General features: G+C 36.4%; 1 protein-coding gene across 2 annotated transcripts in view; it reads right to left on the reverse strand.

The window, feature by feature from the left end:
* Nucleotides 1-203: 203 nt before the first annotated feature.
* LOC129739688 (protogenin) overlaps nt 204-27,665 on the reverse strand; it is an 85,789-nt gene continuing 58,327 nt past the window's right edge. For both annotated transcript variants that reach the window (XM_055731185.1, XM_055731184.1), the window contains 8 exons: nt 6,581-7,240; nt 6,344-6,518; nt 4,832-5,871; nt 4,213-4,766; nt 3,949-4,145; nt 3,712-3,839; nt 1,868-3,153; nt 204-1,801 (listed from right to left, as the gene is read on the reverse strand). In XM_055731185.1, coding sequence (XP_055587160.1) covers nt 1,163-1,801; nt 1,868-3,153; nt 3,712-3,839; nt 3,949-4,145; nt 4,213-4,766; nt 4,832-5,871; nt 6,344-6,518; nt 6,581-7,240 — 4,679 coding nt within the window. In that variant the 3' untranslated portion in view covers nt 204-1,162. The remainder of the gene's footprint in view (nt 1,802-1,867; nt 3,154-3,711; nt 3,840-3,948; nt 4,146-4,212; nt 4,767-4,831; nt 5,872-6,343; nt 6,519-6,580; nt 7,241-27,665) is intronic.

Consider the following 27,665-nt stretch of genomic DNA (forward strand, 5'->3'; position numbering starts at 1 on the left):
AAATGCTGACTTTCGTTATTCGAATTTCATTATATTTTATCAATTGTGGCCTTGTACCCTAAAAACAGATTCTCACTGATTTTGAGCAGAAAACCACTGTTCGGTTACAACTTTCAACAGCAAATAAAAGATTACCCACCACTATGTGGTCCTTTGAGATTAGCTTGTTCAGTGGTTCTTTTTTCTTCAATATTTCGTCTGTGTATTGTTTCAAGTAGTGGTGCTTTTATTCTCAAAGACATACTTACACGCTAGTGATCGTTTCAGGTACCAAATTGAAATATCTCTTATTCGCCTATTTAATGAATCCTATCTTTGCTCTCTTGTGCTCTGTGTGATTTTATATCAATTTATATAAATCGGCTTTCCATCGTTATACAACATATTTCTTTCAACCAGTTGTGCGGTTTTTACATTAATCTTAATCGAAAAGACCACACTGCTAAGCAGCGCGGACGATTTCTTAACCGTTTTATAATGATTTTATGAGTAAACGATCAGAAAAACTAAACGCTGCAACATTCTTACATACAAAATTAACCTCTATTGCATTTAGGTACGTGAAGTTTACGTTATGATCGTGTATAGACTATACATATACAGGTAAATGGGAGTTTTGTTTTCTTTTGCAGAGGGGATTTGAGTGGTAAACAAAGAATATCCGGGAATACATTTAACTGGAAAAGGGGTCAGATGTAACTGTAAACGGTAGTTTCATAACTAAAAGTTAGCCTCATGCTTGATATTTAAAAAAAAAAAACCATACAAATTCAACGTGCATTGCACGCTAAACCGTTGTTGGGGAGTAACAAATATTGTACCTAATTTTGAATATAATATGTATGTTTTAAAAGTTGTTGCTCTTTTAATATTGAACTCCTCTTGATCAAGTGGACTAATTTCGAAGCTGTGAACTGTAGATAATTTGAGTGAGCACCAGCTGCATATTACCCGAATGTCCTTCTATGAACTTATCTAGTATTTATGCAACATTAGAACGAAATACATAGTTAACAACAGTGTTTACTCAAATTATCAAATTTGACATATCGAAAATATAATAATATTTATTCCATACCGTTCGATTTCAAGAGAGCCAATAGAAGTGATATTGACGATGATGATGATAATGATGCTATTTGTACACTGGGAACGCACGTAACTAACCGTTAGGGCCTACGATAGGTCGTCGAAAGTTCCAATTGGAACTGTGCTGCTGGTATAGGGATTTCGCACTGAGATTACTTTCGTTCAACAGCGACGAAGAGTTGCCGTCGATGGTGTGCTCACTGCTCTGTTCGTAGTCTTCCTCCTCTCCCACGTGTTCGTGGTTGGTTTTTTCGTACATCGTGTTCTGGCTGCTACTACTACGGTTCGAATTACTACTGTCTCCGCTGCTGTTGCTTCTGTTTCCGCCAATGTTGTGATGGCTGGATCGTGGTGGAATCATCGACGGATTGAGCAACTGTTGTTGTTGATGGTGTCGCAGACATTCATCGCTAAAGTGATGCTCAAGCTGATGTTCGTTGTTGTTTTTGTCCCCCTCTGTTTCCTCGTTGGCAGTTGATTGCAGATGCACCTGCAGCTGCTTGTTAAAATATGACTTCTGAGATAGAGAAGTATTCGTCGTTTCATCGGTTTGATCACAGTTAGTTACGTCGTCGTCATCGTCGTCGTATGGTTCAATATTGTTACTATCTATTGTTAAATCTAATAATCTACGTTGGCTATTATCGAATAAAGAATTGCTCAGCACAGCCGAGGATAAATCTTCTGCTCTTCGCTGAGATTTCTTCGTGTACTGAAATTGAAAAAAAGGCCATGTTACCACAATAAGTAACTCACATAAAGATCTAGAATCTCTTACCTGAGGATTTTCTGTAATTCGCATTTCAATTGGGTCTACCGAATAGATTTGTTTGCTGCTATTATTGGTCAGTGGAAGATTACTTCCATTGCAGCGCGATTGAGAATGTCCCGGTACAATGTTGGAGTGGTACACTTGTTGATGCATCGGGTGGGAATTGACCGATGATGAGCCACTGGAGTTAGCTGATGTGGCTGAAAAAATTGAGGCAGGCGAAAGAGATGTCGACGTAACGACAGAACTTGGCACATGTTCTGCTGGAGTTGAGACAGTAAACTTGGCATTAGAAATAGTAACGGTAGTCGGTATACTTTGTACTATCCCAGTATTTGTGGAATGTAGTTGCGATTCACCCGTAAAATCTGAATGGTTGTTGTTTCGCTCTGTATGTGAACAGCTATAGCTAGGATAGTTGCGATACAAACTACTATTACTGATCGGTGTCCTTGGTGATTCCGTTTCGGAGTTGTCGCCACTATTGTTCAACTTTTTGAACGAGTGCATCGGCTGGCTATTGTGACTAACTAAAATGTTCGAGGGTACTGACGGTTGTGGAGTTGGAAGTAATGTCATAGTCATTTGGGAAGAGTTGTGCAAATGTTGAACATTTCCATTTCTGCTGGATGACAGACCATGAGATTTCGCGTTGAGTATTTCGGAATTCGAGGGAGCAGTCGTGTTCCTAATACATTCCATCGGATTGAATATATGTGTGTGCTCTTGTTGTTTGTGCACCTGTGGGTGATTGTATTTTCCATTTGGGATTAATACTGGCAGTTGTCCAGATGTCCTAATCAATGTTTGCATTTCATGTATATCAGCATTGCAGTTTATTGAGTGCATTTGAAGGGCAGTCGTGTTTGCGTCTGCCGGTTGATTACGGTGCGATTTTTTACAATTTCTTCGATGGATTATGATTAAACAGCAAAATAGTAACAGAACAGTAGATATCAATGAACCAATTGAAATTTCCAGCCATGGAATGTGCACTTCTGGCTCACTTTCATATGCTATATCAACATGATTGAGGAGGTTTAGGAAAATAGGAATACCAATTCCGGTGCTACCAACGGCCTTGATGGAGATGTTAATTCTATCTTCAGACGACACATTGGGAAACTGGAATTGATTGATACCGGTAGTAAGGTTGATCGAATTTTTGAAACCATCTTTGTCGGCCCATTCGATCAGGTATCCCTGTATTCCATTCTTATTCTCCGGTGGGTCCCAAGTAAGCGTGATGCCATCTTTCCGTACGAGCGCGTGATTGGTAACGGGGCCAGGTACTAAAATAAATCAGATCATGCAGTGTCTTAGAAATACTGTTTATTCTTAAATTGTATCAAGAAAGAATAAATCATCCAATAATGAAATAAGCAACATAACTATTTGATTTTTTTAGTACGAGAAAATGCATAATATTTTGGAATAACATACGAGAGATGAACTCTTATCGAAAATTGTTAACATGCTTTCGCAAAATAAAATGGTTACGAAAAGTGAGATAAATATTTCGCGAACTGGAATTCCAAGCCCAGAACCGTTTTGATGATCTTCAAAGGGTTCTCGAAACGCTCGAAATTTGTATTGGAAACATATTAACATTAGTCAAGTTTAAAAATGTATTGCTCAGTATCTAAATCTGCTTAGTATCGAATCTACGTATTTTGTGGAATAAGCACAGCACATGAACTGTGACTGATGACTGTCTTAAGTTTCAACGTGTCTCAGAGTTAGTGAAATGCTGCTGAGCTGGTTTGCAAAAAAAAAAAACGTTACACGTTTGAACTCACTTCCCAAGAGTACACAATATTCTCGGTAGATAGTCACTAAATATAACTTACCATCGTGTTTGGTTTGAAACTCCAATACGTCGCTGATCGATTCTTTTGAGTAACACGTTTTGAGGAAAGCCTTATACAAGGTGAACGGCTTAAGTTCGGCCAAATTGTAGTGAGTGGCACTTTTGGAACTGAAATACGAAAACAAATGAAGAAGTGGATAAACACATTAAAACTAAATTAACAAAAAGAGGGGGCATGTAATGTGTTTTTCGTTCCTACAATGCTATACGGACTCACATGTTTACACATTTGACATTGGTGGCACCGGGTCGATTGAATGCATCGTGGTTTACGTTTTTAATGCATAAATTCAAACAAATATTACTATATTCAGCCGTTACGAGCCTTCCCCACGTGAACTGAACGCTTCTCGAATCAATATGGTTCGCTTGAAATCGGCTGACGGAATCGGGACCCCGATTAGTAGCATCGATCTGTGAGTGGAGTTCGAAACAGTTAAAACCATTTATTTTCTTATGTATTTTAAATTATAGTCTATACCGTTTTCCAAGCTATATAACGAAGATCCTGTTGTGGTGGTTCTCCATTTTCTGAGGTTGAACCCAAAATGCGTACTACCAATTTTTGAGTACCCGGTACAAAAATTCCCGTAACATTGGCATTTACTTTGAGTTGCGTTATCAGAATTTGACGAACCTTTTTGTTTCCAAAACTGTTGCCCGAGTTTGCAGCTGCCGTTTCGAGGTCCATTTGGGTACCGGTTAGAGATTCAAATATTTGTTTGGTGTTTCTTCCCATATTGAACGCTCGCCTTCGACGTTTCTTACGTCGTTTGCCCGCCTCAGATTCGTCAATGATGTTTTCACGACTTTGACTCACGCTAACGTTAATCGGCGCTAACATGGGTAGCACCTCTTTGTACGTGATGTAATCATCTAGCAGGTGGTTGGTTCCATTGATTTGATGCCCCAGGACAGGGAGCGACGAATTGCTATTATGCTTTAACTGGATGGTGAAAGCAGTTGACTCAACCCCACTGAACCGTGGCCACCAAATGAAAATTCCGCTGGAGAAAAATATCGACAATACAGGAACTGGAAAAAAGTAACAATAATAATAGTTTTGAAATTGTTATGGCAATCAGAAAATTAAAGCTCACCTCCTTGAGAACTGCACTGCACTCCTCTGGAAAGTTTTGATGGTATAACTTCTTCCTTCCCAGCCGGTCCATTAGGGTTGTCCGGGTCTTGAGCATTGATAGCGAAGCAAGCCCGCAGATATACGGTATACTTGCGGAAGGGCGTCACCATCGGACCGCTGATTTTAAGGCTATTGTTAGTAAGCAGCTGCATCGGTGGGGAGCTATGCCAGCTGTACGGATCATCCGAAGCAAGATAATACATAGCATATTGGGGGTTCAGATATTGTTTGCCGCGCTCGAAACGCACATACAAACTGTTCGTATCCATCGCATAGCACTGAATACTGTCAGGTCTGCGTGATAATCTTCTGTATCTGCTTTTATCTCGAATCGAAAGGTACATCGATACACTGGCTTCTCCGGCTTCATTCTTCGCTATGCACTGATAAAGACCCTCGTCTTCGGGATCAATCGTATTGATGCGCAGGACAGGGTACTTATAATGAATGATGTGACTGTTTTTTATCTCTTTCCCGTTTTTCAACCATGAGATTCTAGGTTTGGGGTTTCCGCTTACACTACAGTTGAACGACATGGATGCAACCACTGACGAAGTGAATGAGGTCATATTGTTTAGGAACATTGGTGGTACGAGGACAGTTACATTGAATAGTTGAAAATCTGAACCTAGAGAGCAGTTATATATTCCTTCGTGTTTATCGGTCGATACATTGGTGAACAATAGTTGGTAGGTAAAATTTTCCAAATTTATAGGAATCCTGCTATGTCGTGGTGTAAAAGTCCAACGAGGTCGACCGGTGATCCCTGCACAGTGGAGCTTAAGCATAGATGCTGAGCGCACAAGTTGCGTGTTTGGCTGTAACTCGGGCAACAACCGATCATTCGGTTGCTGGGACATTGGCTGTACAACGACGAGATAACTGTAGCTGCGGAAATTTTTTGCAGCAAAACTGTTGCTAGCATTACAACGATAACGTCCAGAATCGCTGAGGTTCAGATTCGTTAAAAGCAAACTTCCATTTTGTAATTGATAATATCTGTTGAAGGATTATACAGAAACAAACGATGATTATTATGTCACTGGTCTCGGCTTAAAGTATTGAATCCTGTTCAGAAGCGAAGCTTACGTTGAACGAAAGTTGAAGATATGTGTTACGCCTTAGAATCGTTCTTTTATAGAACCAAAACAGTAATGATATCGCATATATGTTTTGTTTTATATTTAACTCTTAAGTCGAGAGGTTTCGACTGCGATTGTCAGGAGGAATATGAAAATAATATAAAAAATAAAGTTGTCGAAGGCCCAAAGAGATTGAAAAATATGTGGTGCCGACTTTGAGCTTCCAAGAATGCGCTGCTTTAAAAAAACATAAAGTTACATAGAATCACAGCAACTGGATTTCAGCGGTCGTCCCGTATTACAACAAAACCAGATATATGATACTCCACAATTTCCATTCGGTTCTGAACATGGCAATTCCCACATTAGAAAATAACCTTTTTACTCGCCTGATTTCATGAGGTTTCGAAGTGTAGGTGTTGAATAGTATCTGAGTTTTGTTGACCATCCACGTTATGTTGGCCACCGGATGGCTATCGAAAGGACAATGCAGAACCAGCGATCGCTGTACTTCACTCAAGATTGTATTGTCCTCAGCGATGAGCTCATTTTTACGTTCCAAGTCTGGAATAGAAATAACATATTAGCGGCTATAATGTATGAACTGATCAAGGTCGAGATCTTACATGCAACTGTAACGACACTTTCTGTGGAAAGGATTGACCCAACAGCTGGTCTGGATAGATTGGCCTGACATCGATACACTCCGGCTGAGATGTTACTCATCTGTCGGTTATACGGAATCTTCAATGTTCCATTCCGAAATAAGCGAAACCCTTTATGAGATTGCTTATAATTTTGGTTCTGAAATGCCGTACTGAAGAACTCCAGCCCGTTGCGATACCAAACGTATTCGATCAGATCTTCGCCGCGGTTGTGTATGGTACGGCTGATACGTTCTCCGTGCTCTTCCACGTACGCCTCGTCTTCGTCGTCCTCATCCTCCAGATCATTGTGACCGTTGGTGTCGGTCTGAAAATGGTCATGCTTGACGAGATCTATCGTTCCGTCGTAATAGCCACTGTGTTGCATAATGTCCACCTCTTCCTTCTCACCGAGGTGGCCATTGTCGTACTCAACATCCTCGTCATCGTCGTCCTCTTCGTCAACTTCATCGAGATCCATGTCCGCGTCCGAATTCGCCCAATCATTGGGATCGATGTCGGCCTCGGCGTGGCATGGAAGAAAGATTGGTGAATTTTTGGCTGCCGTTATTACGACCTGAGCCGGTGGAGACACCGTTAGCCGTAACCGATCTGGCCCTGCCTGGTTAACGAAGGCAGAGGCTGGAATTGTAGAGAAAAACATAATACCATTACTTAGCTTCCTAAATTTTTAATTACAAAAAAAATCATGTTGAATTACTAAACATTTGAATACAAGTTTTGTATATTAAAGCAACTTTTTTTATTTACTTGTCTAGAATGGTTTTTTAAACTTTGCTTCCAGTTTAGCGTAGATAGGCTATTCTCCCTAAAAGTAGTTTCCGTTCGAATTCAAATAAAAAACTCGTCTTATTGAGATTTCTAAATCTGTATTATAAGTGATTTATGGTTGAAATTCAGCAAATTGATTGAGATTCAGTATTCAAAGGCGTCATACAGACTTAGAATGCCGATAAATAATTTATTCAGAAATCAGGTCCACAATTTAGTTTAATATTCATTATTCAGATTCCGATACCAGATTAACAATTTTAAACTTTGAATTCTAAGATTCAGATTAAAACTCCGAATTCAAAATTCAAGTACGGACTCAGTTCCAGGATACAAACTCAAATCTCAGATTCCTTATTCCAGATTTAGGTAACCAATTTAGATTTGAAGTTCTGGATTCTAATTGAGATTTCCAATTCGGAATTATGGTTCAGTCAGATTAAGAAAAATCGGAAATTCAAAAATCATAATCCTGAAATCTGAATTTAGAATTTTTAACTGGCATTCAGAATTGAAGTCAGGGCGATTACACTTTAGGTTAAAGTAGGTAGGATTGTCATTTTAGATATAGGAATATGATTTCTGGAATACGATTCATTTCAGTTCAGAATCAGCAGTACGATCAACAGATTCGAATAAAAATCGTCCGCCAACTCAAAAGTCCACAGACCTCCGCACAGTGGTTAATCGCTGGCCATCAGCTAAAAAACAATTTTTGAGTTAGCAATTTTTAACTATATTCTTCAAATGCTTAATTCTCGAATTTTATCGCAATATCCTAAAATTTGATTTTTCTATGATTTTTCAAAGGTCAATAAATCGAGAATTTTTGACTTTTTTGAAACTCTCTGTAGCTAGTGAACCTACATATAAGAAAAGCGACGTCTGAAACACAAAATTCCAATCGATACAAAAGAACTGTCAAAATCGATCCGAGCATTTGTCGCAGATCTTTTACCTTTCTTATTGAAAACTCAACCAAGGAAGGTATTGTGATTGTTGTAATTTTTTTTTTTTTTTTTTTTTTTTTTTTTTTTTTTTTTTTTTTTTTTTTTTTTTTTTTTTTTTTTGGGATTTTAAACCAATTGGTTTATTCATCCCCAAAATTGTTGTCATTATTGTGGTCATATGAATTTATGATTAGGTGAATTTTTTTTTCAATGCTTTGGTGAATCGTGTTCCTAGTTAGAAAACTATCTGATTATTAACAAAATTCAAGTCATTCATACCGTTTATCGCAATCCTTTGGGCATCGAGTTCAATGTTGTTTTGTATGATTGAAGGAGCGTTCACTTTAGAGCTTGAACATTGAGCCAGAAAACAGTGCTGAGGATTTTTTTGTTCAAGATTTTGGCGATGTTGCCACATACTTTATTTTAAAAGGGATCAGATGTCGCTTCTCTTATATGAAGGTTCACTATCTGTAGCTATAACGATAAATCGTATATTCGTCAAAAGAAAAGTTGTTTGAAACACAATACTTAACCATTCTTTTTCATTAGAAAGAGTGAAATGTGAGCACAGTAGGTCATAAATGTTAGAAAATGGTGCAGAAAAGTGATTCTGTATGTTGGTAATCCACCATGGGTGCACGGATTAACCGCAGTCTTTGACTTCGTATGAACTGTTATGGAGTAAATGTATTGCGTGTGTTGATGTTGATATATTAGGTAAGAGGGTCGTCTATAAATTGATTCTTATATTACCATAATAAGTAAGCTTATGTGAAACCATTTTTATTGAAAATATTCACCCCGTTTTCAATTGATGAACGAAAAATTCGTAAGCATACAAGTTGATTAAAGTGCAAAATCCAAGTCAAATAAATACAAGAAATTTCTAAACAACAGCCCAGGTTTTAATGACCTCGTTCTTATTTGTAAATATGAATGTAATATGTACAAAGCATATGACATGAGAAACAAAAACAAATTAAGTTACAATGACGCATCTTTTTGGTTTTATTTACAATGTTGTGTGGTTTCGTTTCCGTTGAACAAGAACTTGACAATTTTGAAAATCAAGTACTTAATTCCATTCAATTTGGTGCCTTCAACATCAGAGGAACAAAACATTTAAAAATCTTATTAGTTGTTTTTCATGATATGATTCTTGAACTTAATGTCCTCTTGAACAAAAAAGTAACACATTGGCAGGTTAACAATGATATTATAGGATGAGATATGAAGTAATATTTCTTTGAAATAAAACAATTGTTGAATCATGAAGAGAGAAAGAAGGATCCGATGAAAGTTATAAAGAAGAATAAGATTTTGTTTTGTTAGTTATTTTATTTACGTTTTTTAATTGAAGAAAGTGGTTTAAAAAAGTCAAAATTTTCGAACCAAGGGATCGTCCGTAAACTTTGAAATATTTTTTAAATTGTGAAAACGCCGTGTAATCATAACTTATATAAGGCTGGAACAAATCAATTTCTTCCCCCCTTCGAAATTTACAAAAAACCCGAAGGGGGGAGTAAATAAAATTTGAAGTATTTTAAGTGAATTTCGAGAAAAAATCCAAATATCCGAAAGATTACAAAACCAAAACACAAATTTTGGAAGATGGAAGTTATTTCACCTTTTGTTTTCTTGATTTTTATTGTTTTTTTTTTTCAATAAAAAAATACTTGATTTATAGGTTTTGTTCAATGACATAATGTGCAATTTTGTTGCATACAAGCTTTCGTGCATTTGTTTTTGTATTATTTTTAATTTCCACTCCCCCATTGCGAAGTTTCATCTCCGAGTGACAAAAGAAGGATTTGTAATTTGTTCCGGCCTAATTTAATATGAAAAAAAAAATATTAAAACCATTAAAATAGCGCATTAAAATTTTTGAAATTAGTATTCGTCCTTTATGGACGCCTTCGAATTTGAGATGAATGCCATATTCGTATGCTGTTCCAAAATTATGCAAAGTACATGTTTTTTCGCATTTTCAAGCATTTTTTTTTCTTGGCCAGCCATTATATGGAGCCATCCCACAGTGCTCCAGGGTGGACCAATTAACGTGCCTATTCTCACGCAATCAAGTTTCATATTTTTCGGTCAAACTTATTCATATTTATGATTTTCGCACAATTTTATTCGAACTCAGCCGTGCCAAATTGGAAAAGTGAGAAACGAAAAAAAACGGTTTGCCAAAAATCCGTTATGTGCGTTCGTAGAAGTTCATTCATTTCTGGGGAGGTTTCACTACGCATGAAACTGCGTTGCTTTCCGTTTGATCTATGGCTAGGTACCACGAAAAAGTGTGGATGGGAAAGTTCAAAAACCTTTGCCAAAATAGTCCGATGCGTTAAAATTACCACGAAATGGCAGCGTTTCTCAACAGTTGCTATGTGGAAGGAGAAGAATTCATTAAAACTCCAAAAATATTAGATTTTGCCCGGAAAATTAAACAGAATTTTAAGAAAAGTCAAACGTTTGGCTAAAACTTAAAGAAATACTGTACTGCAACCATGTATTCAGAAGTGGGATTCTAAATTTTGAACACCAATCTTAGTTTATGAGATGCGAAATTTTCTGATTAAATGCAATCCAAGGGTGCGGATTTTAATTATTTTGCCCGATTTTCAAATTTGTTTTATGATTCATTCACCATTCCCATTTGGGGAATACTATAGAAGACCTCCTAAACAGAGGGCATTCTGTTTGATTCATATTTTAGCAGGAATTTTGAGCTGCTCCCCGAAATTCAAAGGCCAGCAACGGGTAGATAGAATGGCTCAGAAAAGGTACCACGCAATAGGTAGTACAGAGAGCAACACGTAATAATTATGCGTGAGTCGAATTCGCATTCCATTATCTTGTTTTTCTTATTTGCTCGCTGTTATAACGCCACCAACAAAAAATAGTAAGAAAACAGAAAACGTTTGATGCGTAGAGAGCTGAGCTCGGGCAACAGAGCTTTGGGCTATTATGATCGGATGCCGATGGAATCGGAAGGTTCTCGTCTTGAACCTGGTCGGTTTCTTAAGCCGGTAACTTTGAAACGGGGGTTGTTAGGATGTGAGTTGTTTGTGCTACAGAAAAGCGCAAAAAAAGTCGATAGGTTTAGATAACCGGTATCCTCTCTTCCTCTTGAGCTTAGCTACATAGTGTTACGCATATAGGCCACGGACAGTCAACTGACCGGAGAGTGTGTGGATCGAAAAAGTAAACCGGCCGAGGGGAGCGGACTAACAAAGTATGTGTGTACTTTTTCAATCAGTCTCTTTTTTCATTCAGATTTTATTTGAGGATTTTGATCAAATCAAACACACTTGGAGCGTTCTGGTTATCATTAGAAAGGTTCGTTGCTACATTTTACACCAGCATTGAAGTCTCTCACTGGAACTGGTATACATTTGAACTCGAGGCTTATCCCTAAGATGTATTTAGGTAGTTGAGAACAAATAGGTAGGTACCTAGGTTAAACTTTGGCCCATTGTTTTACATTTGGAGACTTCTATACCTATCTAGTTATTTTCAGTAAGAAATTACCTTATTAAAAGGCATGATAGGTAGATGAAAAAATATAACATTGCGCTTAACCTCAATCGACAGAGCCGTGTAAACGCAGGGCCAAAAATAGTTATGAAATTTCGAACGATATGTATGGGATTTCAAACAAAATTACAATTTATGGAAAATTGAGGGGTCTAATTGTTCAAATAAGTAATCGGTCGCATTTTTTTGAATAACTTGTGTGGTGTAACTTGTTACAACTTGTAATGCTACTTTATTTTAGATCCTACAAAAAATAAAAACGTTTCAATCATAAGGAATTTGGTGAAAAATACACCTTAAAATTATCTTAAATACCGTTGTCTTCTTAATAATAAAATGTAAAGATTTTTGACCATACATAAACTTAAATTGAAATCAATGACACTGTTAACACTTTTAACAAGATGCCGTAATTCCTTACGAGAAAAGTTGAAAAATTTCAAGAAAAACTCTTTAAATTGGTTGAGATTTACGTAGTATAGAAAACTTGAAAGGTCCACAAATGTTCAGGACCGCAAAATGGTATAAATATAACAGACAGGCATTTTCAGATACGTTGAAAATTTTTTGTTAAGTGAAATACTGATGGTGGCGCATCTTGTCGGCTCCGCGCATTTTATACCCAGTTCCCCGACCAGCTTAAAACACTTCTATTTGACTTCACATATGGAAAAATGCATTGCTACGCGCAGTGCTGCCAGGTATACTGACATTCTTGTGAATACTCGTTCAGAATAAAAAAAAACCAAAATATTTCAAGCTGAAATATTTTGATGTTCAATTTTTCCAATCAAAATGAGTTATAATTAAGTAGGCGTAGGATGTTGAAATATCTCAAATTATAACAAAAAGTCTATGCAATCATAACTAAATTATATTATTCCTTGAAAGAATTATGTTAAGATTATATATCAATAAGATTATATATCAATCAAATAGGACCACAAAAAATGCCAAATATAAATCTGCATATAAGTTTGTAATACTATGTTCGTCTTATAACATTCACTTGTATGCAATGTTGAACTGTCTCCTGTCATGACTTGTACTCAAACTTTCATGTAATTTTTCCTGCTAGAAAAATTCCTGAAAAGTTTGGGTGTTTGAGAGATTCTAACTTCGACCTGCCTGTTGAGAGGCGCTCAGCTACTGCAGGGGTCGGAATTAAGAGACAACTTGAGTTTTACTACTTTACAAATTCGGTTAATTCTCGACATCTTAAAAAACTGTGGTGGCCCTCCCTTCTTCCTATTTGTTAACTGGGATCAAGGAGGGTTCTCAAACCACCGTGGAGTCTTTATCCATATCCAAATATCATCCCATGCCAAATTTAGTTCCATTTGCTCGACTTTTTTTCCAGGGATGCAAAAACCTGTATGAGAGCCCTCGCTCCCTTTCTGTTTTTCCAATAGAAAGTTAGTACGGCTCCAAACCATCTAGGAAACATTTCGTTCACCCAAATACCTTCGCATTCCAAATTTGATTCTCCTCGCTTGATCTGTTATATAATATGGCAAAAAAAAATGTATGGGCCCCTCTCCTTATATTATCCTCCCTATGCAAGTCGGGAGGAGTCTCAAACAATCATAGAACCTTTTCCCAGATCCAAATTTCCCCCAAGCCAGTTTGATTCCATTTGCACGAATATTAATCGATTTGTGTTATCAAAACTAAATGGAAGCCTTCCGCCCCTTCACTGAAACATTTGACGTATCCAAAAACCCTGGCATGCCAAATGTGGTTACATTTGCTTGACTGATTCTACATAATGGGACAGCCTATCCCAAAATAAAAAAAAAGTTCGAATCGAGCCTAACGCAACATACTTATTTCGACTTGCCGGTCCGACAACTTAACCATTACCTATACCAAATGAGTCAGTTATTCAATAAACGAAAGTTTATTGTCATATTTGTTCTGCCACGCAACCAAAAAACGCACTGCGTTGGCTGTCCGCCATTTGGCCGGTGAGTTTTTTCATCCTCCTTTGTCTTCGATGGGAATGAGACGGGAATGGAAAACGAAAAACCGTTTTATATGGTTGGTTTACATACACACTAGACTGGCCCAAATTTGTATGGGATGATTTATACAACATTTTTTTCAACGCGGCAGCCCCTAGAGGTGTGCCTTTAGGTGAAAAAATGATTTTCTGAAAGTTTCAGGTCATTTGGCCGAAGCACGAGCTGGCGCAAAGGACTTGAAATTTGTATGAAGATTTTCGGCAAAATGTGTGAAAAATCGACATACTTTCACTCTTTGTATTCTCAAATGTGTTTCCAGTATGCTAGAAAACTCAGAACTTCAGGAATTGTTGTTCAAACAATGACAAACAAATTTGTAAAAGATTGTGACGCGATACGAGTTGACTGTGATGAGTTATCCGCAATTGAATGTGAGATCTTTTTCGCATTTCATCGATATGTTGTGAACGTTCACCGTGGTTGAATTAAAAGGAATCTTTCGATTGCTTTGATTCAAATTGATTAAAGTAAAAATCAAAAATTTTATGATGTTGAAAATTGAGATACAATGTGTAGATCATGTTGCAGTGCGTACATTTCAGATCAAGATGATTTAAATGTCATAAAAGCTTATTTGGTGGTGCTCAAAAATTATAATATTTTCGTCACTTGAGAACTTAGCTGGTTATTATTTAATATTTCTGTAAAGATGAAAAGGATATTTCTTTTTTGGTAAAAAATTAAAACTATAGGTAGTACGAAACAAGTCCTTATGAAAATTTGTTCAAGAAAGTACGTACTTATGTAGAAAAAAGGAGTGCCCTGGGTGCTCGTTATGCCCTCATCTCCCCTACACTCCTTATACATGAAGCCCTCATCTCCCCTACACTCCTTATACATGAAGCGTAGGTTTTGATGAAAGGTTTAGCAGTCGACCAATGTAGCTGGACTTGTACGCTCGTGTCGGTCGATTCCATCACGTTCACCGTGGTGTAATTGGCTAACGTGCCGTTGCAACGTAGCGAGGATTGCGTGTTCAAGGATTGTATCCCATTTACCCGAAAACCAATGCCCAGAATGACTTTTCCCCAGAATGACAAATACCCGAAATCAAACCCCAGAATGAACCATTTCCCAGAAAAAATTTCCCCAGAATGCACCATTTACCAGAAATTTTTTTCCCAGAATGGAACATTTCCCAGAATTTTTTTCCCCAGAATAGAACATTTCCCAGAATGACACAAATCCCAGATTATTTCCTCTTGTATTTTTTTTTATTTTTGTGCTGTTAAATCTAATGAATTCTTGTAAATTTCATATGATTCGAAATAAAAATTTTCAAAATGATTTTTCACATGAAATCAATTGTTTGAAAGTTTCCAACTAAAATTATTTCAGAACCGATATTATGTTTTGTGGTTTGGGTACTTGAATTAATTCAATGCCAACCATGGTCCTTAGAAAACCGTTTTGGTATCAGCCTCCTCACGCTGCGCGTTCGACTTTAAAAAAATATTGTCCTTCACGCTGTCGCGTGGCGGACGGGACTAAGGGATCACCCCTAGCTTTCACGCAGACCTAGGAAGCCCCGGCAGACCTAGACCAATGTAATGGGGCCGCCGCTTCCGACGGCGGGTCGGCGGCCTCCAAGGATTTGGGAGCTTCGGCAGCTTTGTGCCGCCTCAGCCCCTTTATCTTCGTTGGTTGCGGCTTTGCCGCAAAAGGATAAAGTTATGAAACCCCATTTTTTGGTAACAAATCCTTTTTTTTTTAAATAATTTTCAGTAAGGATAAATGTTTTCAATTTTCTGGTAAATGGTTCTTCTGGCAAAAAAATTTCTGGTAAATGGTTCATTCTGGTGAAAAAATTTCTGGGAAATGGTACATTCTGGCGAAAATTTTTCTGGGGAATGGTTCGTCTGGGGAAAAAAGTTCTGGGGAATGGTTCTTTCTGGCGATTGTAATTCTGGGGATTTTTCATTCTGGGCAATGGTTTTCGGGTAAATGGAGTACAACCGTGTTCAAGTCTTGTCGGTTAACCGTTGTATTTTTTTTTTCGAGAAATTCATGATATTTATGACTTTTGACTTCCTTTTCTTTGACCTTCATGTTTCTCTAAAATTTTCCATCACCTTGAAGATAGGATTTTATAGTGATCTGAAATGGTAATTCGACGTTTTATCTACAATTTTAAAACTCTATCTCATGGAATTCAAAATTAATTCAGTACCTACTAGATAAATTTAAAATTGCAGATAAAATTTAAAAAAAAATTCAAAACTGATAGTTTCGATTTCTGTTACTATTTAGAAACTTATTCTACTTTTTGACAATTACTGATTTGGTTAATAGATGCCCCCGAACAAGTGAACATAGAGCATTAAAATCTATATTTTAGGTTATTCAACTGAGTACGATAATTATTCTATTGAATACCAAAAAGTCTCAACTCGTGCATAAACTCAAAATTTTTAATAAACAACAAATTGCTTAACATTTAATGGCCGTCCCTTAACGGCCGGACTCATTAGAATTCAGTCTTTGAAATTTATGCGATTTAGGCTTGAAGAGACATTTGGAATTGACGAAAATAACACATGATTTTGAATATTTAAACTTCTCTTCTTGTGTCCAGACAATCTGACTTCCAAAATAGAAGATTCGGTTTTTTTTCAAGGACAGGATCTAAGACGAAAGAATGTGACTATCAATTTTAGAGCATTGTCTACCTACCCATACCTACTTGAATTTTGACGAACGCACCTAAGCGAAATTGCTGCTCCTTGGCGTCGATGCGGAGGGATTAGATTTAGATGTTAATTTAGTCATGTTTATCGATTTGGTGTGGAGATAGTTAGCATTCGAGTTTCGAGCGAATAATCCTAGGAGGGCGCTAGTTTGATCTGGTTTGACTTGGCAGGTTTGAATATTGAAAGGTATATTTTCGCTCGGGAGTATTTAGCATATTATAAGAATTTTTGTTTTTATTGTATTTCCAATCATGTTTCGGTGCGTTTGAAAATCTGTGAAAAAATGAAAGAATTTCGAGCTGTTGCCAATAAGAACATTTTTCCTCAAAAATACGGAACTCTAAACTGTTTTGCTATTGCCGGCCGGTTTACATACACACGCACAGCTCATAATGACTGGTGTTGTTTTCCGTCGGCTGGAAACAAAGAATTTTTTTTTCTAATGGCGGTTTACATACACACACATCACTCCCTATATCATTCGACAATATCGTTGCTGGCTGATTGATTCCATCTTGCTTTGTCTTGTCATAGAAAATGGGATAAGTTTTATTTTTCACATATAAGCAATGCGGTTGTGCTGGTAGGACAATGCCAGTTTTAAAAAGCTTGTTAATGCGGGTCCAACATAGAATCTTATACCGATAATTTCACCTTTAAAGGAAGTTCATTATTGGAGAAGAGTCTGATTTGTGGGTATAGGAGTTATAATCTTAATACTAAATTGCATAGTACAGTGTTAGGTTCTTCAGTGCTTTTTGCCGTTAAATCACTTTTAAGCTGCTGTTTAGACATAGTAAAATCTATGTTCTGGTATTTTTTCTTTTAAATTAATAGGACTATTTTTTCCATAATCATTTCGAGCAGAGATTAAAATAAACAAATTTCTTGTTCTCAACTGGCGACAAGGACAATAAAAGTTTAATTGATTTAGTAGATAAGCACACTGAACACGCTGATTAATTATGTCGTTTACAAAAGAGATTGAAGCAAATTCTCTTCTTACACTTAATGGTTTTATATTTATCAGTAAACACAGTGATTTGTAGCTTGCTACTTTACTCTGAGACCATCCTAGATTTCGTAAAGCAAATAGAACAATGTTTTTTCTCAGAATAAATTCTAAACGGTCTTTATGAGACACTAGTTGACCCGGTCTGCTTTGCTACACCTTTGTGGGCACTAAGGGGGCATCCATAAATTACGTAACTCTCTTAGGGAGGGGAGGGAGTAAGCTCGAGCGTTACGAATTGTGACATAGGGGAGGGGGAGGTATGCTCATCGTTACGTAACGAGTTTTTTCCTTAAAAATTTCAGTTTACTTAATCGCAGCTTTTTTTATGTCATGCTATTTTTGCAGAATTATAAACAAACCAAATCAGCTAAAAATTTGTAAGATTCAACCTGATTCAAACCGGTTTGTAACCTTTCCTTTTTAAAGATTCTGAGATAGACTCCTTAAAATGTGTATTGAATATCCGTAAAATAACCGTTGGAAAACCGAATGTTAGGTATATTTATCCACAAGAACTCAATTCTCCATAAGACGGATTTATTATTTTTTCTCAACGATTTATAAAAAGCAATTTTGATTATTACGACGAATATTACAAAGGGTAGTATATTTTGCATAACAAGTTATGCTCCTTAAACAGAATAAAGCAAACAAGGTAGATCATCAGTGAACAAGCACAGAGCAACTCGTAATAAGAGTCTTATTATAAGACAATCAATTTATTTTATCAGAGAGTTATCATCAATGAGTACTTTGAAGCGGTTTGGATAGATATTTATTCGTTTCTGTTAATTTTTTTTTATCTTCGAAAATCAGTATTTTAAAATATGAGAAGAAGGGGGAGGGGGTGATTATCAGCGTTACGTAATAGGGGGGTACGTCGAAGCGTTACGATTTGTGACATACGGGGGGGAGGGGGTCAAAAAAGTGCATATTTTGCGTTACGTAATTTATGGATGCCGCCTAATTGAAATCAAATAAGAACATAATTCAAAATCAACCGCTATTAAATGAGAGCTGCAGCTGGAGCTTCGAATTGCAATACAAAGATGACTTAAACTTATTTTCTGAAACTTGATCTCTTAATTTGTTTTCAAGATATGATATTTTAAATCTATTTTAATAAGCTTCGTAAGTTCTTTAATTATGTGTTAACAGTTCTTTAATTATTGAATTGAAAAAAATTCCTCACCCCTTCCCTCTTCAATTGCCGAAAGAGACGCATTCGTACGCAAACAACCTAACTTATATAATATGGTCCCTTCTGATTGATATGTTCTCGATTTATGCCAAAAAAAACTGGTAAAAGAGCCCCCTGTCCTCCCCATCCCCCATGCAAGAAGGAGGTCGGGGTCTTCAATAATTATAGCCATTTTTTCGTACCCAAGAATCCTCTCATATGAAATTTAGTTTCATTGGATGATAAGTTGCGTTACACCCAAATTTTTATGGAACGCCTTCCTCCCTCTGAAAGGGGTAAGGAACTATAACAATCTCGTACCAAATACCTTTCCATGCCATCCTTGATTCCATTTGCTGGTTTTGTTAGCATAAATTGTGAACTTATGTTACCAAAATTGTATTGGACCCTCTCCTTCTTCCGTACCAAATAATCATAGAAACAAATCAATCCAAAACAAATCTTTGAGCATCCCGATGGTGTACCTGGTTGGAAATGATCGATTTACAGTCCAAGTTGGCCACTTTTCTTGAAATAAGCGATAAATTCCGCCCGATTGTTTTGAGCTTGTTTTAATGGGGGGGTAGGGTCTAACACTTTCAAAAAATCGATTTTTTATTTTTTTTATTTTCTTATTGTAAAACATTTCAAGAATGTTGTGTCAAATTTTCAAGTCAATTGAAGCAAAACTGTAGAAATTATAGGCCTTTATCTCCTCCTATCTAATACTGCAAGAAAGCAAGAGTAGAAACTTCAAACGCGTTTTTCTCGAAAGCACATTTTTAAAGCCCGTGGACATCGTCATTTGAAAATTACTTATCCGATTCTTTTCAAATTTGGAACATATTTTCTACATATTAAATACCAGACCCCAACGTTTTTCTTTTTTTTTTAACTTTGGGGAGATTTTACAGATAAAAAATGGCAGATTTTTTCGTGAAAAATCGTAGCTTTACTTCAAACAGCCACAAAAATTTCATAAAAAATTTTTTAAGTTAAATAAAAACGTTGGGGTTCAGAAAAACATCTATTAAAAATATTTTGCTCTGATTTTTTGACTTCAGATGATTCTGTGCTGAGATACAGTGTCTACCGCAAATCCTGTTTTCTAAAAGGCATCTTCGAAAGTGCTCCGTCACCGGCTCATTTTTCAATATTTTTCTACGAAAAAATTACTAAATGTTCTTTTAACAATGCTTTGTATAATGCAAAAAAATTGAATACATTTGTTTGAACGATAGCTCTAGAAAAAAAACGTGAAAATGGTGTTTTTTTTACCCGTTAGACCCTACTCCCCCCCTTAAAGATTTCTTTTTTTTGCACGTACATAACAATCTATTAAAAAAAGAATCCAGTGTATACCATTTTATCATTTTTGAGTTGCTCGATGTTTTGAGTTAATTTTTTTTTACAACAGGAGGAGCGTTTTCTATATGAGAATGAGGGAACCTGAGTAGCACAAAACGAGAAAGGTAATTTAAGTTGGCATGTGTAAAATTGACCCGTTTTTGCGAACCCTCGTTATCTGTCGGGTCAATATTACACATTATTTCGAAAAGCCCGTGTACGCATCAAGACGGGTAGTTTTATGAGTTGTCAAAATTTAAACCGTTTAGTTTCAAGACCGCTGGACTGTTTGGAAGAGGATTATACTAACGAAAATACATGTATGATATGCTTCGTGGAATAAGGCTATGATCATTTAGTATCCGGGCAGTTACAAACGTGTGTATTTTAAAAACTATTCATTTAATCGAAAAACTTTTTGTGGAGGAAATGAAGGTTTTAATATGACATCTATATATATAAAAATGAATTTCTGTCTGTCTGTCTGTCTGTCTGTCTGTCTGTCTGTTCCCTATAGACTCGAAAACTACTGAACCGATTTGCGTAAAACTTGGCAGGTGGGGGTATTGAAGGCAGGGGAAGGTTCCTATTATGGTCTGAGACCCCTCCCTCTCTTATGAAGGGGGGGAGGGGCCTTCCAAATAAAAGACAATTTTTTGCATAAATCAAAAACCAATCAAGCAAATGGTATCTAATTTGGCATGGGGTGGTATTTGGGAACGAGGAATATTTCTATGAATATTAGGTACCCCTTCCTCCTCTCAGTGGGGTGATAGAAAGGGGGGAGGGGGGCTACCTTACAATTTTTCATATAACTCGAAAACTAATCAAGATATTGGAACCAAATTTGGCATGGGAAGGTATTTGGATACGAAAAATATTTCAATGATCATTTGAGACCCCTCCCTCTTTTCACTAAAAGGGGAAGGGGACCTCTTTCATATTTTTTTACATTACTCAAAAACTAATGAAGCAAATGGAACCAAATTAGCCATGGGAGGGTATTTGGATACGAAAAATATTTCTATGATTATATGAGCCCCTCCCATTTTTCATTAGAGAGATATTAAGGGGAGAGGGGGCCTCTTTTATAATTTTTTACATAACTCAAAAACTAATCAAGCAAATGGAACCAAATTTGGCAAGGGTGGGCATTTGGGAACCTGACATGTTCTAATGATTGTTTGAGACCTCTTCCTTCTTTCAGCGGGGAGAAAGGCAAGAGGGAGGGGAGTTTCATACAATTTTAACTGCATAACTCAAGAACTGCAACAGCAAATGGAACCAAATTTTGCATGGAACGATATTTGGGTACGAGAAATGCTTCTATTAATATTTGGTGTCCCTCACTCCTTCAAAGAGGTTTTTTATTATAAATTGAAGCCTCACCTTTTTTCAGCAGAAAGATATAAAGGGGGGAAGGGGGGCTTCCATATTTTTTTTTTGCATTACTCTAGAATTAATCGAGCAAATGAAACCAAATTTGGGATCAAAAAGTATTTGAGTACGAAAAATACTTTTATGAATATTAATTTCTCACCCCTCCATTCAATGAGGAGAACGGAAGGGGGGATGGTACTTCCTTTCAAGTTTATGCATAACTCAAGAATTTACTACGCAAATAAAACCAAATTTGGCATGAGATGGTATTTCAATACGAGAAATTTTTCTATGTAAAACAATTCCTTTCTTGCAGTAGGATGATAGAATTGGGAATATAGGAAGGGAAGAGGAAAGCATGTACATTTAACTTTTTTTTTTACAGAATCCGAGAACATGGAAAATCGTTTTGGTATTATTTTATGATAATCTGACACACCATACTCTTTTCAGTGAGGAGGTACATAGGAGGAGGGATGTGAGCCCAATAAAATTTTGTTAGCATAAGTTCTCAATTTATGCTAACGAAGCCAACAAATGGAAAAAATATGGCATGGAAAGGTACTTGGTTACGAGATATGTTTCTACGATTGTTATAAACCCTTACGCTTTACAGTGTAGAGAGGGTAAGAAAGAAGGAGGCTCCATATAAATTTGGTTGTAAAGCTTAAAAACTTATCAACCAATGGAACTTTATTTGATACAGAAGGTAAAGGTAAGGACAGGTGGGGGGGGGGGGCTCTCTTATCAGTTTTTTAGCTTAAATATAGAACATATCAAGCAAAAACAAACATATTTTATAAGTTAGATTATTTGCGTACGATTAATTTGAGACCCTCCAGACAGATTAGTTTAAGTTATCTTTGTATTGCAATTCGAAACTCCAGATGCAGCTCTCATTTTATAGCGGTTGTTTATGAATTATGTTATAATTTGAATTAAAAAAATGCCAATAATCAATACAAATTTGAATAATTTCTGAAAATACCATTTGATTTTGAAAGGTGTAGCAAAGCACACCGGGTCAGCTAGTCTATATATATAAAAATGAATTCCTGTCTGTCTGTCTGTCTGTTCCCTATAGACTCGGAAACTACTGAACCGATTTGCGTGAAACTTGGCAGGTGGGGATATTGGAGGCAGAAGAAGGTTCCTATTATGGTTTGAGGCCCCTCCCTCTCTCATGAAGGGAGGGAGGGGTCTCCCAAACAAAAGTCAATTTTTTGCATAACTCGAAAACCCATCAAGCAAATGGTATCTTATTTGGCTTGGGGTGGTATTTGGGAACGAAGAATATTTCTATGAAAATAAGATACCCCTCCCTCCTTTCAGTGGGGTGATAGGAAGCGGGGAGGGGTGCTACCTTACAATTTTTCATATAACTCGAAAACAAATCAAGATATTGCAACCAAATTTGGCACGGGAAGGTATTTGGATACGAAAAATATTTCAATGATTATTTAAGACCCCTCCCTCTTTCCGGTAGAAAGGGGGAGGGGGCCTCTTTAATATTTTTTTACATAACTCAAAAACTAATAAAGCAAATGGAACCAAATTTAGCATGGGAGGGTATTTGGATACGAAAAACATTTCTATGATTTTATGAGTCCCATCCCTCTTTTCAGTAGGGAGATATAAAGGGGGAGGGGGCCTCTTATAATTTTTTACATAACTCAAAAACTAATTAAGCAAATCGAACCAAATTTGGCATAAGCGGGTATTTGAGAACGTGACATGTTCTAATGATTGTTAGAGACCCTTTCCTTCTTCCAGCGGGGAGAAAGGAAAGAGGGAGGGGAGTTTCATACTATTTTTACTGCATGACTCAAGAACTACAACAGCAAATGGAACCAAATTTTGCATGGAACTATATTTGGGTACGAGAAATGCTTCTATGAATATTTGGTATCCCTCACTCCTTCAAAGAGGTGGATGAAAAGCGGGAAGACATATCTCCCTTAAAACTTTTAGTCTAATTGGAGAGCGAATCGAGCAAATATAACCATTTTGGCATGTTTCTATCATAAATTGAAGCCCCTCCTTTGTTCAGTGGAAAGATATACAGGGGGAAAGAGGGGCTTCCATACAATTTTTTTGCATATCTCGAGAATTAATCGAGATCAAATCAAACCAAATTTGGCATCAAAAAGTATTTGAGTACGAAAATTACTTTTTCTATGTAGAACAATTCCTTTCTTGCAGTAGGATGATGGAATTGGGAATATAGGAAGGGAAGAGGAAGCTTACATTTATTTTTTTTACAAAATCCGAGAAATGGACAAAACTTAACAAGGAAAATCATTTTGGTATGATTCTATGATTATCTGACACACCATCCTCCTTTCAATGAGTAGGTACATAGAAGGAGGGAGGTGAGCCACAAACAATTTTGTTAGCATAAGTTCTTAATTTATGCTAACGATGCCATCAAATGAAGACAAATATGGCATGGAAAGGTACTTGATTACGAGATACGTTTCTACGATTGTTATAGACCTTTACGCTTTACAGTGTAGAGAGGGGAAGAAAGGAGGAAGCTCCATATACATTTTGTTGTAAGGCTTAAAAACTTATCAACCAATGGAACTATATTTGGTATAAGAGAATTTTTGGAAACGGAAAAAATGGGTATGATTAAGCAGGGGGTGAAGGGAATGACAGGGGAGAGGGCTCTCTTATCAGTTTTTTAGCATGAATCCAGAACATATCAAGAAAAAACAACCATATTATATAAGTTAGATTGTTTGCGTACGATTAATTTGAGACATTTCAGACAGATTAAAATTATCAGATCATTAACACAAATTTTATCAGCAAAATTCAGAATATTAGTTTAAGTTATCTTTGTGTTGCAATTTGAAACTCCAGCTGCAGCTCTCATTTTATAGCGGTTGCGGTTATGTTATAATTTGATTTAAAATAATGCCAATAAAACAATAAAAATTTGATTAATTTTTGAAAGTATCATTTGATTTTGAAAAGTGTAGCAAAGCACATCGGGTCAGCTAGTTTAATATAAAAATTTAAAAAAAAATTATCACTGATTTCCAGAAATACTCTTACTCATAAAATCTCTTTTTTAACTTTGCACACTTTTTTCAGTCATGTATTGAACTATTATTTTTACCACAGAAGCAAAACCTTAGCAAAATCATGATATTTTACACAAACTCACCTGGAAAAAGCAATAGGAATCTTGTTGGAACCTTTTCATGATCTCTTAATCCGGTTTTAACATAAATTTCTTTGTCCATCTGTCACATTGCGTAAAAACCGGTTGCACAGATTGCGATCTAAGGAACTGCTCACTATTAGTTATTTACTTGGTGTCTACTAGTCAGACAACACTTTTTGACTGCCGGAAATGGATTAATTACATCATTTAAGGGGTCTGCATTCAGTTATCCCCAATAACCATAGACTTTTTACCATATTTGAGATCGAGGGTTCCACTCCGATGCTTGATTTGAACTTCGTGTGGATCCTAGAGTGGCTCATTATACTTCTTAACTATTACGTTTAAAAAAGAATCAGAAAAAAATCAACAGTTTATGAGTTTTCAAGTCGCCAATGAAGAATTTTTGAGGCTCAAAATGCGTAGAAGGAGCAAATTTGTGCAAAATTATTTTTACTATGTCTTTTTGCTTCGTAATTATCTCAAACACAAGTTAACATAAAAATCTATCCAAAATAGTAAATAGGCAAGATAGTCCTTTTCATAACCAACACAAGCAACGGTACTAAAGTTTTGCATATCCGAGCTCTATTCATTAACGTACAGATGCGTTCAAAAAAGAATGAAATCGCGTGAAGCTGCGCACTCACTTCCAACTTTGACAAGCTGCCATTTCTCTCTAGTTTTATCTTTTTCATGAAAACTTCACACAATCTAGTTTAACTATCCAACTAACACTTCACAAAATTTGAAGTCTTAACAATGATGGGAAACAAAGTTACAGCTATTCCCGTAAAAAAGAGGAATTTGGAATTGCTTCACTAAATTTGCTGTTTCTTTGACAATTTAGCTTAGCTTAGCTTGATTGACTACTCACATCCACCTTAAGTCATTGAAACTGAAATGCCGTTAAAATTCGGTATTATACTTTTAAAATGATATAAAGTTCTTGCTATCCATAGTTCATTCCATCATAATAGTACTAAAGCATTTCGAATTTCATAACCGCTGGTGTGGCTCAGTAGAATGAATTCTACATCACCAATGGTTGCTACTCCATGATTGACCGAGGCCATCAATTTAGCCCAGAGGTCGAAAGAATGGTGTCTGGGATTGACAATACATTCACAATGAACAAAACTGATGCTCTCTCTTTATACATCAATAACGGTGCCGGCCACGTCCTAGTAGTCAATAGATAGAGAGGAAAATAAGAGAAAGGGATGATAGAATGTAAAATTATGCTTTAGGACAGAAGGAAACCTCTGCATCCTTGCAAAAAAAAATTTTGTAGGGATGGGGGAAAAGGGATATGATCAGGAAACACCTTTGACAAGTGTATACATCTTAGTAAACCTATTCTCCGGTACTTTCATTACATTCAAAATGTTTTTTAACTCTATACAACAAAACAAAAAATCAAGAGACATGTACATCAGTTAACGGAAAAATCATAAAACTTATTGTGAATAACATATATTGGCCCACTAGCGTAACAATTTCTCTTCAAAAACAGTGTAGATAAAATAAATATAAAAATTATTTAATTTAAAGTTTTTCTTCGGCTGATATTTGTATACTATAATAAACCCAACTTTTTCTAAGATACTGTCTTTTGATATCAACAAATTCAACAAGATAATTTTAGAAAGTTGCAAATGATGTATAGTTAACTAAAATGTAAATTCTTTAACTCATGTTTCTTTTTTGAAAAATAACAGAATCTTTGTTATATTTTGAATGTAGAACAAACAATACAATTCATCATTGATCAATTTCAATTTATTATTGTATTTTTTTTAATTGAGCACATGTGTTATGTTATGCTCAAGGCCGGATCAAGGGGGGGGGGGCAAAGGGGGCGGTCGCCCCGGCCCCCCCGGCTCAGGGGGGCCCCCTGAGGGAAAAAAGTTTTACATTACTTAAATTATACTATTTCTATTTCTACAAATCTATGGAAAGAAATCAAGACTAGAAAATCGGAATGAAAACTTGAAATATAACAAGGGGCCTCCATGAAATAATATCAAGAAAAGTTTTTCAAGTTAAGGGGGCCCCCTAAAGTAAGTAGTGAAGAAGTTCTCCCGCATTTTGCGGGCTGAGAATATCAAAATCTTGGTATTGAATTTCAAAATTTTCAACTCAAAATCTGGACAAAAATATTGTAAACCAAATTCGAAAAAAAATAAAGAAGAATATGAGGCAAAACACCTTTATTTTTCTTTTTTTTATCGATACATGTTAGCTCACAGTGCTAAGAGAGAACAGATAAGCTTTATGATAAGGCGGCATCCATAAATTACGTAACGCAAAAATGCACTTTTTTGACCCCCTCCCCCCTGTATGTCACAAATCGTAACGTTTCAACGTACCCCCCCTATGATAATTACGTAACGCTGATAATACCCCCCCCCCCCCCCTCCATCTTCTGATGTTTTAAAATACTGATATTCAAAGATCAAAAAAAGATCTAACATAATTTTGTTCAACGTTCTTCAAAACGGAATATCTATCTAAATATTCAAACCAAATCGCTTCTTAGTACTCATTGGTGATAACTCTCTGATAAAATAAATTTATTGTCTTATTACAAGTTGTTCTGTGTTTTTTCACTGACGATTACCTTGTTTAAGGAGCGTAACTTTTTATGCAAAATATACTCCACTTAGTAATATTCCTCGGAATAATTGCATTTTAAATCCATTGAAAAAAAAGTAAAATTTCCGGTTTAAGGTTGAATTGAAGTCTTGGGGGTAAATGTGTAAGCGTTGCTAGTCAGTCGAAGGAGGCCGCGGTGATCTTGTTGTAGTAAAATTAAATAAATGTTGCAGTGTTGTTTGTGGGGGTTAAGGGGTTCTCCTTGGTGAAGCAGTTCACCAAGCCACGCTAACCAGGCGTACGACCGGGCGAAAGATGGTCGTTCAACAACCCACCACCAGAGCGCAGTGCAGAGATGTGAGCCGTTGTCTTC

The sequence above is a fragment of the Uranotaenia lowii genome, chromosome 1 (genome assembly GCF_029784155.1).
Source record: "Uranotaenia lowii strain MFRU-FL chromosome 1, ASM2978415v1, whole genome shotgun sequence".
NCBI lineage: Eukaryota > Metazoa > Arthropoda > Insecta > Diptera > Culicidae > Uranotaenia > Uranotaenia lowii.